Source organism: Bos grunniens, chromosome 16 (genome assembly GCF_055505025.1).
Source record: "Bos grunniens cultivar Pamir isolate PY7600 chromosome 16, Bosgru_T2T1.0, whole genome shotgun sequence".
Classification (NCBI taxonomy): Eukaryota; Metazoa; Chordata; class Mammalia; order Artiodactyla; family Bovidae; genus Bos; species Bos grunniens.
Genome location: NC_141180.1, coordinates 1,047,403 through 1,064,284, shown reverse-complemented (window position 1 = coordinate 1,064,284; position 16,882 = coordinate 1,047,403). Strand labels below are relative to the sequence as shown.

General features: G+C 45.2%; 1 protein-coding gene across 4 annotated transcripts in view; it reads left to right on the top strand.

Annotated features, from left to right (window-relative positions):
• Positions 1–16,882, top strand: part of KDM5B (lysine demethylase 5B) — a 73,805-nt gene that overhangs the window by 54,259 nt on the left and 2,664 nt on the right. For all 4 annotated transcript variants that reach the window (XM_086343068.1, XM_086343066.1, XM_086343069.1 and 1 more), the window contains 11 exons: positions 1,836–2,017; positions 2,144–2,268; positions 3,192–3,342; positions 3,460–3,574; positions 4,006–4,361; positions 5,340–5,478; positions 7,679–7,858; positions 8,463–8,621; positions 13,244–13,729; positions 15,056–15,167; positions 15,804–15,958. In XM_086343068.1, the coding sequence (XP_086199194.1) occupies positions 1,836–2,017; positions 2,144–2,268; positions 3,192–3,342; positions 3,460–3,574; positions 4,006–4,361; positions 5,340–5,478; positions 7,679–7,858; positions 8,463–8,621; positions 13,244–13,729; positions 15,056–15,167; positions 15,804–15,958 (2,160 nt within the window). The remainder of the gene's footprint in view (positions 1–1,835; positions 2,018–2,143; positions 2,269–3,191; positions 3,343–3,459; positions 3,575–4,005; positions 4,362–5,339; positions 5,479–7,678; positions 7,859–8,462; positions 8,622–13,243; positions 13,730–15,055; positions 15,168–15,803; positions 15,959–16,882) is intronic.

Genomic DNA, 16,882 nt, shown 5'->3' with positions numbered 1-16,882 from the left:
GTTAGCCTATGCATTTATCCTCTTGCTAATGCCTTAAGGTCTTGATTACTATAATTTTCTACTAAGTCTTGAAGTAATTTGAATCCTCCCAACTTTGCTCCTTTAAAATTTTTTTTGCCTGTTTCAGTTCCTTTGCTTTTCCATATAAAGTGTAGAGAATCAGCCTACTAATTCTACCAAAATGGCTGTTGGCATTTAGATTGGAACTGCATTAAATTCACAGATAGTTTGGGAGAGAATTGATCTTTTAACAATACTGAGTCTTCTAATCCATGGACATAGTATATCCCCTCATTTGTTTAGGCCATCTTTTTTTCTTGGCTGTGCTAGAAAGGCTGGGCATTTGGGATCTTATTTACCTGACCAGGAATCATCCCTGTGCCCCTTGCAGTGAAAGTGGGGAGTCTTATCCACTGGACCACCAGGGAAGGTCCCTATTGAGGTCTTCTTGGTTTCTTTCATTCCGTGTTTCGTGATAATACTTCAGAGTTTTTTCCAGTTTTTTATTGCTGGCATTTTAAAATACAGTTGACTTTAAAATACTCTATCCTGACTGCTTCCCAAACTCAATAGTTCTTATAGCTTTTTTGTAGATTCTTTAGAGACAGTCATATCCACAAATAGTCATATTGATTTATTTTTTAATGTGCCTCTTTAGCATGTTGGCTCCCTGGAGCCCACTGTGAATGAACAAACCACTTGCTCGCCTTCCCCTGATATTGTACAGTTCTGGAAACAGTGCCCAGGGGGCTTAAGTGTCTTACCAAGGTCTTCCATCAATAGTGGTAGCTTGTTTTTGCAACTTGGAGAACTCATAATTTTTTTTCCAGATGTGGAAATTTGCAAATTAAAATTGAGTGGACTAATATGATTTATTCTTAACCAAAATTCATAGAGTTGATCCTTAATCTTACTTTAAACAAAAATCTTAAGACATCTCCATAACAAAGTCCTTTTTAAGAATTAATTTCAGGTTAGAACCAAAATTTATTTATTAGGTTTTTCCTAACTTTTCTCATGAGCAGGATGTGAAATGGTCCAGAGGTTGAAATACAGAATGAAAGAGTAAAACAAAGGAGCTGGCTGGTTTATAAACATGAGTTGGTCAGACTCTGCATTCTCAGGCTTCGGTTGGACACAGTTCCAGATAAGGAAAAAAAGTGGTACAAGTTCAATTTTTCCAGAACAAAAGATACATCCTAGAAGGGCTTGTCGTAGGTGCCCACATCACAGTAGAGACATACTGGCTCAAGACCTCATTTTTCTTGACACTTGGTTATGAGATACTTTATTTTGCCTTTAGTCTCTGTGTCACAGATTGTCGAACCTTTTCCAGGAGCCGAACAGACCACTCATTGGCTTCCCATCCATAGTTCCTGCATGGTAGTCTTCTCTGCTTGCCCCATCTTCTTTCCTTTTATTTATATTTGTTATTTTTATGGATTCTCTGAAGCCCTATATAGCATTTCCTCTGCAGTAGAATGTATTTACATTTCTTTGCTCTTATATATACCCAAAACATGGGCAAGGCCAATTGTGAGTAGAAGCAGCAGCTAATCTAAGTAGTTTTATAAGCCTGTGAATAGCTATTCTCATATTCAGATCAGTATAGCCAAACATAAGGACCTACTTTGTCCAGAAGAGATTGTTCCAGATAAGTGAAATAGGTTAACTTGCCCACATTTACTGGGTGCACACATTTTTAATCATGCACTCTCTGTTTTGGTAAGGTTTTCTCTGTGTCGTATTTTTAAAGCTCAACTATTGCATGTTTTTCTTGGGAGCTACTGGGTGATATTATCCTTTGGCGATCTCTAAAGTACACTTTATTTTAGGGAGTAATTGATTCGGAAAGAATGGATTTTGAACTGTTGCCGGATGATGAGCGTCAGTGTGTGAAATGCAAAACCACGTGCTTCATGTCTGCCCTCTCCTGCTGCTGCAAACCTGGCCTGCTTGTTTGCCTGCATCACGTACAGGAGTTATGTTCCTGTCCTCCTTATAAATACAAACTGAGGTGAGTAGGAAGAATGAGTTTTCTCCCTGTGGAAAGCACTGACTGTTTAGTTTAGGCTTTGTGACGTTGGCATCTGATTCCTTCAGGCCCACGTATCTCAAAGCCAACCTGCTCTTCTGTTTCCAGGTACAGATACACTCTGGATGACCTCTACCCCATGATGAATGCACTGAAGCTTCGAGCAGAGTCTTATAACGAGTGGGCCTTGAATGTGAATGAAGCTTTGGAGGCTAAGATTAATAAGAAGAAAAGTATGTGGTATACAGAAAGTGTGATTTGGTGATTGACAAATTGGGACTGATTATAAAGTCAGCAAACAGTTATCAGCAAACATTACTTGAAGCAGCCTGATTTAGCTCATCTGTCCAGCCAGGCTTAGAGCTTTAGTACAGGTTTTAAAGCCAAGAGTGAATGAGGCAGATGTCCATACATCAAAGTGAAGTCTTAATATAGGAGTTCTGAAAGATTGTATTTTTAACAAAGACAGTGTTATTACAAAACATAATAATTCTTACACGTCTCTGTCTCAGAAACAAAAGTATTTCACATTTTATATGGAACCTTAGAAAAGGTTTCTGTTTGTTTTGCCTTTTTTTTTTCTTTTTTTTAACTAGCATTCATGACACAAACAGTATATCCTTAAGAGTCAGTGAAGTGTTTGTTATTACTTTTTAGCTCTAGTCAAAGTCTCTGTCCTCGGTGTTACCTTGAAAGTCACTGCTTCCCTTCGCATCTCTTCTCTCAGTGGTTCCATTTGCTTTCCTTTCTGTAGCTCAGCAGGGTCTCTGCCCTCTCCTGTTCCAGGGTGCGTGCAAGTTCAGTCTGTAAGCTGCTGGTTCCCTGCCAGCTGCAGTTAGATAGATGCAGGAGGAAAGTGTGGCTCCAGCCATAGGAGGATCTTCATGTGCTCTGTCCTGACAAGTCAGGTGTTCTTTGTTTCATAAACTTGTCTATGTTAAAGGGCAGCTCCAGGCACTTTATAAAGCCCTCCACTCTCAGGGCACCCCCCTGCCCCGGCCCCCCCAAAAAAAAAAATCAACAAATTTATTAGAGGGAGAGCATTGCAAATATCCATAGATAAGAGCTGATAAAAATCAAACCTCCCCTTCTGTATTTCATACCAGAACTTCATATATATTGATCACAGAAAAGGTGATCTTTTCTTTATTTCTAGGCCTTGTCAGCTTTAAGGCTTTGATTGAAGAATCTGAGATGAAGAAATTTCCAGACAATGATCTTCTACGTCACCTCCGCTTAGTCACACAGGACGCAGAGAAATGCGCCTCTGTTGCCCAGCAGCTGCTTAATGGCAAGAGGCAGACGAGGTAGGCTCTGTGCACACCTGGTTTGGGTGTGGACCCCTGGGGAGTCTGCTGTGGCTGGAGTCTGGGGTGCTGGCACACCTGTCCTCACGCAGCCTTCTTGGGCCTTTGTCTCTCTAGATACCGGTCTGGTGGAGGGAAATCCCACAATCAGCTGACCGTGAATGAGCTCCGGCAGTTTGTGACCCAGCTGCACGCCCTCCCCTGTGTCCTCAGTCAGACACCGCTGCTGAAGGTGCCCGGATGGGGGCTGCCCCCCTCCTATATGTGGTCATCCTATATTTTGTAAATAAGCTCAGTTGACATGATGAAGTCCTGTTCTTGAGTGGTTAATTTGTACATCTGTTTGCAAATGTGTTTAATATTAATAGCAGCTTGAGTGGTACATGTTGATAAAGAGATTGTAACAGGCCTGCAGTGGAGAGACGGTTGGAAATTTTTACCCTGAAAGTGACTACCGGCTACTCATCACAGCTGCCATAAATCTGCTTAGAGCCACTTGTTCTAACTGCCAGTTGGCTTACGCATGGTCATGTTTATGTGTATTGTTGTTGGAGTCAAGTGAGATGGCAGAGGGTCATGTTGAATATGCATTGAAGATTCTAAGTTTGCAAGAAGCCAGTTGCTGAAATTAGTGTTTTGATGCAACAACCTGTGTTTTTTTAGGATCTCTTGAATCGTGTAGAAGATTTCCAACAGCATAGCCAGAAACTGCTCTCTGAGGAGATGCCCAGTGCTGCTGAGCTGCAGGACTTGCTGGATGTCAGCTTTGAATTTGATGTTGAGCTCCCCCAGCTTGCTGAGATGCGTGTCCGGCTGGAGCAGGCCCATTGGCTGGAGGAGGTGCAGCAGGCTTGCCTGGACCCGAGCTCCCTCACCTTAGATGATATGAGACGTCTCATAGACCTGGGAGTGGGCCTGGCCCCATATTCAGCCGTGGAGAAGGCTATGGCGCGGCTTCAGGAACTGCTCACAGTATCAGAGCACTGGGATGACAAAGCCAAGAGTCTCCTCAAGGCCAGGTAACTGAGCATGGCCACTCCTCCCCTGGGGAGGGCTTGTGCTGGGTCCATGCTGGGCAGGACCAGGCATTAGGGTGTGATCCAGGCACAGCAGTTGAGCTGTGCGTGTGGAAGTTTAGCTGAGATGTTTGGAACTGCTTTGGAACTCGGTCAAAAGAAGATTATTATTTTTTTCTTGATTTACTGATTGTGAAATGAATGGTTCAAATGGACAGTCATTTTCTAGAAGTGGTTTAATGAAATTTCCCTGGATCTCAATGGGAACATCTTTGAGGAAAGAAAACATTTACAAATAAGTGAAACTGTTTAAACCCACAGTTAATGAAAGAGACCCCAAGGAGTCTTAAAGAGAAACATGTGAACATCGCAGTGTGCAGTGTCTGTAAAGGGATGACAGTGCTGTGAGCCCAGCATCACTGCTGTTGCCTCATGACCTTGTCTGTACTTGAGGACGTGTTGGACTCGGGCTGACCATCTGAGGGGAGAAGATGGTTCCTCCTCATCTTGCTTTCTGTCTAACAGATCTTTACTGTTGGAGCTGACAGCATAAAGTACAAGGGACAGCTATTTTCTGGATGTTATTGTTTAATCCTGAAATAGTGGTCATTGAGCAGAGGACACAAAAGTTTTGGGTTCTGTGCTTTGGTGTGGTGATATCCTGGAGATTTTTACTTATCTTAGTGGAGCTGTATGAGTCTTGATAGTGTTTCTAGTTTAACATGGAATAAATTATCCCTAAGCTACCTTTTGCAAACAGAAGTTTATGGTTATTCCATTGTCAAATCAGAACTAAGTAGAACTGAGTTATTTGCCTTAGTCTTATGTAGATAATTTGATGTCTTGTAGTTACTTTCCATTTCAAAAAATTTATTTGCAATTGTGAATTTCCTTTGAAGTGGTTTTTCTGACTTCTCTGATAAGTAAGCCACGAGAAGTGCGAGTCGCGCGGAGGCTGAGTACAGTCTTTCTGCTCTCTAGGCCTCGGCATTCACTGAACAGCCTCGCCGCCGTGGTGAAGGAGATTGAGGAGATCCCCGCACACCTGCCCAACGGCGCGGCGCTGAAAGACTCTGTGCAGAGAGCCAGAGACTGGCTTCAGGAAGTGGAGGCCCTGCAGGTAGGTTTCCAGAGTCTCACAGTGCCTCTGTGAAGAGCAGGGATGGAGCGCTGGTGGAGGGGCATGCGCTGGGTTTCGTGGCGCGTGCCCTGTGTTTGGGTTGGCCACGTGACTGATTCTCTTCTACCCCGTGTAGATGCCCTTGCCCACCCCACCTGTTGTCCTCACCAGTTGGCTTAATATGTAAGGCTTAGATAATTTCACTAACCTTTTCTGGGAGCTTGGGAGCCTCCCATAACAACAGTCTTAAGTACTTGGTTGGTGTTGAAGAGAAAGGGCTAAAAATGAAATACAGTTGCTAATCTTTGACCAGTATGGCTATCTCTTGCTGGCTTACCAATTGCTTGAAGTCTAGACAGTGAAGAGCAGGCGACTGAGTGAGTAGTGATATGTGCTTCCATGGCCAAACTGGGTAGTGAGGTCCAGGACTTTTACCGTACAAGTAGTGACTTAAAAGTGCTTATCTGTCCCTGCAGAGGAAGTGAGGCTTAGCATATTCTGGAGTAACTCTCCAGAGAATCAGCACAAAGTATCTGTGGCTCTGTGCTAGATGGTGTACTTACTGAGCCTTTACCTGTAAATTAAAATGGAAAATTAAATTGGTGTGTAGCATTATTAAGGTACAGATAGAATATACCTTAATAATGTACCTTAGTCTGGTGTGCTGCAGTCCATGGGGTTACAGAGTCAGACAGGACTGAGGGACCGAACAACAACAGACACAAGACACACTGTTCTGTGTTTCTCTGTTTCAGTTGGGCGACTGCATGTGAAAAGGGGTTGCTGGGGGTGTTTTCCTTCTTTCTCTCTTATCATCATAAAACAGCAGGTCTAACGGTCCTATTGAGAAAAAAAGGTCTTTGAATTACTTAATGGGCTAGGTTTTTAAATTTTTAATTTATATTGTTCTTGAGTCTCAAGTTCTGTTTTGTTGAAGCCATCAGACTCTAGGAACAAAATATCATCTGGTTTTCGGAATATCTGCATAATTTAAGTTGTGCTAATAGACCAGTTGCTAATGAGAAATGCCAAATAGGACAGCTTAGCCAGGTGTTTTCACTGAAACATCTGGACGTCTATTCTGATTAATAGGGAAGAGAAGATACGTTGTTTGATAAGCATTACGTAAGGAGTGAGTCCAGCCAGAGGAAGAAGCATGGGAAGTGTTTGCTGTGCACAGAAACTTCCCCAGTGAGGTTTCTGATGCACGCTCTTGTCTGCCATTGTTGGAACCTTCGTGATTGCAGCCTTGGTCCTTGCTTTCACTCATGGTTGCTAGCAGCCAGAAAGTGAGGGTGGTGGCAGAAGTCAGGGAGAGGTGAGGTATGAAACCAGAGGAAAGGACATGCTTCCAGGTGGGTTTGGTTCCCTTCACCTGTTTTAATGTATGTGCTACTTAGTACTGTGTCTGCAACAAAGTCTGTCGATAAGGACAAAAAGCAAGTTTTGCTCCATTCCTGAAATAAGAGCTTGGCCTTGAGTCATGTATGTAAGGACTAGCAGAGAAATGGGACCCACGACAGGGCGACCCCTTGTGTTCGGTGGATCGCTTATATTAGAATGCCGCCCAGCTGTGTTTTACGCACAGGGAGTGCTCTGTATGCTTCAGAGTGTGGTCCCAGTACAGCCACAGCAGCACCTGGGAAGTTTAGGAATACAAATTCACATGAACCCTTCCCTAATGAACTGAATCAGAGATCTGGGGGTAGGGCCCAGGAAGTTTTTAAAACAAGCTTCCCAGATGGTTCTTAATAATAAAATTTGAGAGCCAGTGTTCTTTCTCAACTCATTTTAGTTTTCCTGAATAATCTATTAATTCATTGTCAGTGAATGGAGTGAAATACTGTTTTGCTGCTTTTCGTTCTCTTAAGTCAGCATGGAAGTCCTTTGAGTTATTACAGGTTTACATTTCTGTTGAATTTTTTTCAAACCAACCAAAATGACAGATGAACTGAGAAAGGGTATAAGCAGTCTGAACAAAGGGATGGCAGCGTATGCCAAGTCCACAGTTGTATCTGTGGCTCCAGCACGAACCAGGCTCTTACTTGGTGACTGAGTGGGATCCCCAGGGGCCTTACCATCACCACCACCAGCTAGCCGGCAGGTTTGGTCGACATCACTCGTGAGTTTAGTATGTTGAGATCATGGGGGCTACTTGGCGCACTTCCACAAAAGTGTTCTTTTTCCTTTGACTTACTAGGCTGGAGGACGTGTGCCAGTGTTGGACACGCTGGTGGAGCTTGTCACTCGAGGCCGGTGTATCCCGGTGCATCTACCCTCGCTGCCGAGACTGGAGTCCCTAGTAGCTGAAGTTCACGTTTGGAAAGAATGTGCTGCTAATACATTCCTGACTAAGAACTCGTCCTATTCTCTCCTAGAGGTAAGTTTGCACTCAGCCCACTCACAGCCCCTTCCTTATGGAGGGGGAACACTGGCTGATCTATGCTCTAGGAGTTAGTTTCTGAGGGGAGCCAGGGAGAGTCTTCTGAATTTCACTGGAAACTTAGAAGAATTTTTGAATGTTTTCTGCATATGTTTGGGGATAGCATTCACTAAGGAAGAAATATTCCTCTTTGAAGTTCCTTGGTCTGTTAAAATTGAACATTTAACCTTGGCCATGCTTCACCACTTGGATTTGCCAAGCTTGATAAAAGATCTCCACCTCTCAACATGATTATAGTTAACACTTGTAGTTCTAAGCTGATGCTGGTCACACGTTATGACTGAGTCGGTACATTTTAGTTTTCTTCTTTTTACTTACTGTTTGAGTGGATCTGAATCAAAAGTCTGTCTTTTTGTGAGATTTCCTTCATCCTTGCTTCCTTCCTCTGTAGAGTAGGATTTCTGGAATCAGGGTTGCATGTTATGCAGAAAATATAAGGAAATTCATGTCCTTCCCACTGCTTAGGCTTTTATTTGGGAACTTGGTAATGCTCTGTGGTACACCAGATAAATCACAATGGCTGTGCTTTGTTCCACATCAGGTGCTGTGTCCTCGATGTGATGTTGGCCTTTTGGGATTAAAGAGGAAGCAGAGAAAGTTAAAGGATCCCTTGCCAAGTGGCAAGAAGAAGAGTCCCCGTGTAGAGAGTCTGAGCGACCTGGAGAGAACGCTGGTGGAAAGCAGAGAGACGGCCCCAGCTGTGCGTGCCGGCGCCCCTCCTCTTTTCTCAGGGGGGAGGGCTCTTTCTAGGTCTTCCATATTTATGGGTATATTGGGAAGGCAAGTAGGAGAGTGACTTTCAGAGTGCTCTGTTTTACCCAAGCAACTTTAGGAAAACTGTCATTTGTAAAGGTTTTGAATGGAAGGTGCCTTCGAGGCCTCCCAGACTCAGAAACACTTCCCAAGCCTGTAGCTTGGTCCAGGGCTAACAGGTGGCCTGCAATGCCAGCTTACTGTTAAGTCTACAATAGGACATACACTGGAAAGGGTACTGGGTACTCCTGAGTCTGATCTGCTCTTAGCGTAAGCACTGTGGATCCAGAGAGAGTGTCATCTTCAAGAAGATGAAGCGGTATCGAGCTAGTGTTTGGTGAGCACAGTATCAGATCAAAAGAAGAGAGCGATGGGATCTGGATGCTTTAGAAACTTGCCAAGTTGGTACAATTGACCTGTAGTATTAGTCTCAGGTGTGCAGTAGAGTGGCTCAGCATGTGTGTATATTACCCAGTGACCCCTGTATGAGTCTGGTTAATAGCCATCACCACACAGGTGTTTGTTTTTTTTTTTTTCTTGTGATGAGAACTTTTAACATCTACTCTCTTAGCAACTTTCAAAACTATAACATAGTATTAATGACTATCTGGAGTAGAAAATGGCAACACACTGCAGTATTCTTGCCTGGAAAATTCCATGGATACAGGAGCCTGGCCAGCTATAATCCATGGCATTGCGAAGAGCTGGACACAGCTGACATATTCCCCAGAGAAGAGAGCACAGTTTCTTTTTGAATTAATGACTATAGTCACCATGCTGTATGTCGCATCCCCAGGATTTATCTTTACCCTTTGATCCCCTGCACCCATCTCCCGGACCAGTTGCCTCTGGGAACCGCCCATCAGTTCTCTGTGTCCGTCAGTCCAGTTCAGTCCCTCAGTCGTGTCCCACTCTTTGCAACCCCCTGGACTAGAGCACACCAGGCTTCCCTGTCCATTACCAACTCCCAGAGTTTACTCAAACTCATGTCCGTTGAGTTGTGTCCATCCAACCATCTCATCCTCTGTCGTCCCCTTCTCCTCCCGCCTTCAGTCTTTCCCAGCATCAGGGTCTTTTCCAGTGAGTCAGTTCTTCACATCAGGTGGCCAGAGTATTGGAGTTTCAGCTTTAGTATCAGTCCTTTCAATGACTATTTAGGACTGATTTCCTTTAGAATTGACTGGTTGGATCTCTTTGCTGTCCAAGGGACTCTCAAGAGTCTTCTTCAACACCACAGTTCAAAAGCATCAATTTTTCCGTGCTCAGCTTTCTTTATAGTCCAACTCTCAGATACATACATTACTACTGGAAAAACCATAGCTTTAACTAGATGGACCTTTGTCGGCAGAGTAATGTCTCTGCTTTTTAATATGCTGTCTAGGTTGGTCATAGGTTTTCTTCCAAGAAGCAAGTGTCTTAATTTCATGACTGCAGTTACCATCTGCAGTGATTTTGGAGCCAAAGAAAATAAAGTCTCTCACTGTTTCCATTGTTTCCTCATCTGTTTGCCATGAAGTAATGGGACCAGATGCCAAGATCTTAGTTTTCTGAATGTTGAGCTTTAAGCCAACTTTTTCACTCTCCTCTTTCACTTTCATCAAGAGGCTCTTTAGTTCTTCTTCACTTTCTTCCATAGGGTTGTGTCATCTGTATATCTGAGCTTATTGATATTTCTCTTGGCAGTCTTGATTCCAGCTTGTGCTTCATCCAGCCCGGCATTTTGCATGATGTACTACTCTGCATATAAGTTAAATAAGCTGGGTGACCATATATAGCCTTGACGTACTCCTTTGCCAATTTGGAACCAGTCTGTTGTTCCATGTCCAATTCTAACTGTTGCTTCTTGACCTGCATACAGATTTCTCAGGAGGCAGGTAAGGTGGTCTGGTATTGCCAGGTCTAAGAATTTTCCACAGTTTGTTGTGATCCACACAGTCTTCTGTGGGGTGTTTTTTGGTTTGTTTGTTTTTTGTTTTTTTTTTAGGTTTCACGTGTAAGTGAGATCATATAGTCCTTGTCTTTCTCTGGCTTATTTCACTTGGCGTAATGCTTTGAGTTCGTCCGTGTTGTTGCAAATGGCAGAACCCTTTCTCTGTCTGTGGCTGGTAACAGCCCATTGTACACACACAGCCATGCTTCGTTTCATCCACCAGTGGGCGCACTGAGGTTGTTTCCTATCTTGGCTGTTGAGAATGATGCCGCCTTGGACATGGGAGTACAGGTAATCTTTTCCAGTTAGTGTTTTTGTTTCCGGTAGATGTGTTACTTGGAAATGGAATTGCTGGTCGTGTGCTGGTTCTGTTTTTAGTGTTTTGAGGACCCTTCATACTGTTTTTCCACAGCGGCTGCAACAGTTGACATTCCCACTCCTAGTGCAGGGCGGGGTTCCCTTTTCTCCACATCCTCGCTGACACCTGTTATTTCTGGTCTTTTCGATGATAGTCATTTTAAAATATGTGTGAGGCGATGTCTCAGTGTGGTTTTGATCTGCGTTTCCCTGATGGTCAGTGGTGTTGGGCGTCTTTGATGTACCTATTGGCCATCTGTTCGTCGTCTTTGGAGAAATGTCTACTGGATCTTCTGCCCATTTTAATTGGATTTTTGTTTTTGGTAGGGATGATGGTGTTTGTGCTGTTGTATTATATAAGTTCTTCACGGATTTGGGGTATTAATCCCCTGGATCAGGTTACAAGTTGCCAATACTTCTCCCATTCTGTAAGTTGTCTTTTCATCTTGTTGATGATTTCTTTCCATGTGCAGAAGTTTTGTAGGTTGATGAAGCCCCTTTTAGGATGGTTTTGAAGCACAAAGCCTTGTCCTTCCCGGAGCAGGAACATACCTGCCACTGGACCTGAACTAAAGGGTCTTGTCCTTGGGCCAGAACACCTTTCCAGTCTGACCCTTCATCGTGGCCTGACTGCTCTTTTGATTGACGTGGGATTGCCCTGAAGTGTCTGTGTATTTTGACATGGACTGTCCTTGGCGTATTCGTCCCTTCCCTCAGATTGTAGTCAGATGTGGCTGCCTGCTTATCATTTCGATGCCTCCAAGATGCTGCTTCCACTGTTAACACGGTTGGTGTTTGTAACGGCACTGTCTGGAGCCTCGCCTGGCTCTGCACGTTACCTGTTGATCACTGTGTCACCGCATAGCTCTGTATGCACTGCCTGCACATTGCTTTCATCTACAGAAATAAGAGATTTTCTAAATACAGCAAGGGTTTGTTAGGTGGTTTATTCTAGATCTTTTTGTTTCTTACCTAAACCCTCATTGATACATTTTTCTCCTCTAATCCAGAAACAGTGGAGCATCAGTCTGGCCTTAGGACTCAGGTTCCTCATCTGGTGACTGGGGGTGGATCTCATCATCGGAAATGGTTTAGCTATGACACATTAACATTTTAAGGACTTGGAAATAGAGTTGGGAAAGAAATGGTTCTTGTAAGCCTTTAGTTTTTGCTTCTGGTGGGGAATGCTAGTTTTAAAAATCTGTGCTTCCTCTGTGTTTCTCTTCAGTGAAGTATCAGGACTTGGGTTGTCTGGCCAACTTGGGTTGTCTGGTTGCTGTGAAAGGTCAATGTGTTATGTGCCGAGGGGATAGTGCTTACTCTTACAGAGCTGGTGGCTTTAATTGGTCTCCCTTAAGGCAGTTCTACCTCATGGTGAGCGGTGAATAAATCTGTAAAGCCTGGACTGACTCACGTAGAGATCTCACATGTGGATAATTTGTACATACTGGTGAGGAACATGTTCAGTGTCACTTCAGCTTTTTACTCTGAAGCTAATTATGCTTGTGTTTTCAAGTTGCTTATACAGATTACCTGATCTCGGAAGTGAGATGTGGCTCTTGTTTTAATAGAGAAAAGAATATAGCAAGTATACGTGCCACTTCCTGCAGAAAAGCAGCTTGCTTTTGTCTCTGCCCAGTGGCCTCATAGCATGCCCCTGTGCATGTGTGTCTGAGGGAAGCTTGGTGAAGTGTTCCTGTTCAACTTCTTCACAAGGGATCCACTTTCATTATGTACGGTTCATGTGTCCAGTACACCTTAAGGCCTGTTGTTAAAGGCAGTAAGAGAAACAGGTTACTATGGCATCTTAGAGACTTTCTCATCTAAACTACTTTTCTAGAAGATCACAAAAGTTAGTGGAGCTGCATACAAAGCTCAGAAATGTGTCCATAGACAGTGAAAAACCTGAGTCTTACAAGGGAGGGATATTTTCTAAGAGATACATGTGCAGAGAAGTTGGGCTTGGAACAACGGTGTGTGTTAGGTAACTGCTGACAGTGTGGTTTGCTGAGTGGCAGCCAGAGCGTCTGGTCACATGGCCATGGGGTCGTCACGCAGCCCTGTGAGGCGGGCACTGTTCCCGACTCGGGTTATACCTGTGGGCGTCCCACCACAGTGAGCGGAATGTTGTCCGAGGCTCCCCCACGCCTTAGTGAGGCAGAACTGGCGCTACACCCAGAGGCTGCTCTGGAGCCCAGTGTTCCTCACCGCCACGACCCTTGAGTTTGAGAAGACGGCCGAGGTCTCTGTGCCATCGTCCTTTATTGCCTTCTCCTGTCTAGATGGCAGCACTCGGGGAAGCTCGCGCACGAGAAATGGAAGCCTTGCAGTCTCTCCGACAAGCCAATGAGGAGAAACTGCTGTCGCCTGTGCACGATGTGGAGATGAGAGTCTGCGTGTGTCAGAAGGCCCCCGCGGCCCCCATGGTCCAGTGTGAACTCTGCAGGGATGCTTTCCACACCAGCTGTGTGGCAGCTCCCAGCATTCCACAGGGCCCCCGAGTCTGGCTGTGTCCCAACTGTCGGAGGTCGGAGAAGCCTCCACTCGAGAAGATTCTGCCCCTGCTGGCCTCCCTGCAGCGCATCCGCGTCCGCCTGCCCGAGGGAGACGCACTGCGGTATATGATCGAGAGGACCGTGAGCTGGCAGCACAGAGCCCGGCAGCTGCTCTCGTCAGGGCACCTCAAGTCCTTGCAGGACCCAGTGGGCTCAGGACTGTTGTGTGGCAGGTGGCAGGCCACAGCAGGACAGGTGCCAGAGACCAGCAAGGTGAGCCTGAGCCTTCTTTGCTGGTCTGCAGACCGTGCTCACCTCCATGCCTCTGTGGCTCTGGGGGCTACTGTTACGAGCGCCCAGTGTCCTTGCAGGGCTCTGCGTGCCTGCCACGTCGTTTCTTTCCTCTGCTCCCAGTAGTCAGTCTGTAGAGCAGATTTCACCTGTTCATATATACATATGATTTCCCCATTTGTGTGTATGAACCTAGGTATTTTTAATAGATATACTTAAATTTTTTTTTTTTTTTTTTCCACGTAGCTATTTTTTTTCCTGCTTCCTATCATGTAACTCACTGAGCAGAAAGGGAGAGTGCCTCCTTCTGTGTCTTGCTGCTTTTTGAGGAAAAATTAAGTTTTGAAGCATCTTATGTATCATGTTGCTTCAGAGGGGAGGCAGTGGGTTCCATACTATCTGTGGTCTTGCTGCCAAAAGCCTGATTCTTGTAACCATGACTTTGGTGGTGGGGGTGGGGTTCTGTCTTCTTCCACAGAAGATAAGAAAGCATAGTCAGGAATGCAGGGTTTAGTCTTATAAGGTCCACCCGATGACTTCCAAACGTTGTAGACTCTCTAGCAGAATCACTGCACCTCCCTGGTGCTGTACCAGCAGAGGCCTGTGATTTGCAAGGGCTGAGTGAAGTGCAGGTTAGACATACGGACAGAGGGTTGGTTCTGCGGTATTTGTTATCTTTCTTTTTTTTTTTTTTTTTGCCCCATTTATTTCCATCTTCTGAAATACAGTGCCTGGCACTTAGCAAATGATATGTTTAAGTTTTTGCCTCATAGTTGAGTTGTGGCTATTCAGACAACCTAGCCTACATTGGAGACAGTTGTGTCCCTTACACATGACGTGCTGGGAGTTTCCTTGTGTTAATAAAGGAGAAAGACACAACTGCTGTTTGCTCATTTGTGGTCAAAGGACTGCTGTTCTAGCCCCTCTGATAAGCTCTGAAGAAGGTGGGGACATGAATGTGAGTGCTGTTTGGCAGCTCCTCGGTTTACCCAAAGGGCTGCATGTCTGTGTCAGGCAGGTGAAAATCTCCCCCAGGAATTCCAAGAGGCTGTGTGTCCATGCAGAGAAAATGACTTATTGCCCAGTAGTGCTCTTCACCTCTGAAGTCAGTCCAGGCACAGCCAGGGAGGCCAAAGGCGTGGTGAACAGGAGTTGGCTGGCCAGATCTGAGATGCCAGAGGCTTGTTTCAGTTTGGGAAAATCAAGTCCTCTGCTATATGCTGCCTGATAACCCAAGCTACTTCTGTTAGGCTGGTGGTCGTCTTAGTCCTGGAAGAGCCTTACTGTGAGATGTTTTCCTTCCATCAGATATCTCAGCCTCCTGGCCCCACGTCCTTCTCCTTGCCCGACGACTGGGACAACAGAACCTCCTATTTACACTCTCCTTTCTCCACTGGTCGGAGCTGTATCCCCCTCCATGGTCTGTATTGATTATCATCATCATGATCATTGTTGTTGTTATATTGAGGGCTTGAATAGTAACAAGTGATATTGCAGTGGTTTTTTGTTGTAAATAATCCAGAACTGTTAAAAAATGACTTTATTCTTACATGTGGGATATGTGTTACTGTGTACTTGAAAGGTTGGGGGAGAATCCTATTTAAAGGCTTATAAGTGCAAAAGAAATAGAAAGGAAAGCTTTATATCCACTGCTTTCAGGGAGGAATGGGTTCAGCCCATGTCAGCTGATAGTTAAACAGCAAGTGGTATGGTCAGATGCTCAGTCACAGGTTCACTTGTTGCTTCATTACTCAGGAGACTTGAGGGGGCTCTTCGAGACCCTGCTTCTCTTCTGTCCCTCCTGAGGGTGATTGTCCCTCAGGAGTTCTACCTGGAGCCCTGGCCTGTGCAGAATGCCCGGCCCTGTGATAGCTGTCCAGGCAGAGGTATCTCTCCTGCATCAGCGGTAGACTCAGTCTCATTTGGGCCTGTTAGGCTGTAGCTGTGGGCACATGAAGTGGCTTCATTTGACGTGGGGCGGGTGGCAGTCAGGTGGGCGGTCCTCCTCTTCTCATGTCACAAGGAGTGTCCCCGTGATCTGCTCTGGTCTTGACAGGTATCAGCCCAGAAGTGAATGAGCTGCTGATGGAGGCCCAGCTGCTCCAGGTGTCCCTTCCTGAAATTCAGGAACTCTACCAGACGTTACTCGCAAAGCCGAGCCCTGCACAGCAGGCTGACCACAGCTCTCCAGTGAGACCCGGCAGTGAGAAGGTGGGCATTGGGGTTCGGCGTTACCCCATCTCGATAGCACAGGGATGAGACGCTGTCTTTGATCCAGGAAAGGATGCAGATGACAGCTGGGCTCGCAACCTGGATTCTGATACTGGTTTTTAAACCACTATGCGAAAAGTTTTTCTTTTTCATAAGGTGCTTCTCATCATTTCCATGTGATAATAGCTAGAAACAGGATTATTCTTGTATAAGAGAAATCCTGTTAGATGAAGATGTAATTACAGCTGGACAGGCTTTCATTCTTAGAGTCAGCGTGTAACAAATGCTGTAACTCTTCTAAACTGAACCTGACAGCTGTCAGGACCAGGTGACTAGACTAGGAGGGCACGTTGTTGTTGTGTTTCGTTCTTTTTGGCTGCACCACAGGATCTTAATTCCTTGACCAGGATTCAAACCTGTGCCCCCTGAAGTAGAAGTGGGGAGTCCTAACTTCTGGAGCTCCCAGGAAGTCCCAAGGGGGCCTGTTTCAAGTGCTAACTTAAAGTACTAAGGTCCTGTTTCTCAGCAGCGTAAGATGCTGCTGCTCCTGCATCCTGTTAACGAAATCGCTGACCCCTGAGGATATAGTCGGAGCAGGAAGACAGCATAAGGGTAGACACTGGCGTTTAGGATTGATTTTATCGTTGCAATACCAAATAGTGCAGCACATTACCAACTGTGCTCAGTTAAAAGCACCTTTTTCCTCTAAGGGGAGGAGACGTCCTTTACAAAGGACGGTATCGGCCTGGTTTCTTAGCCGTCTGTGGGTCAGCACCTCCCAAGAAGCTCTGTGGACGTCAGGCATTTGCTCGTGTATTTGGCATCTCCCACCTCCCGGCACTGCTGGGCTGATGTGAGACAGTTCACATTGGTGACACTTTTGTTCTCCAGTGTTTGATGGGCTGAACGGCGAAGTTAGGTGGT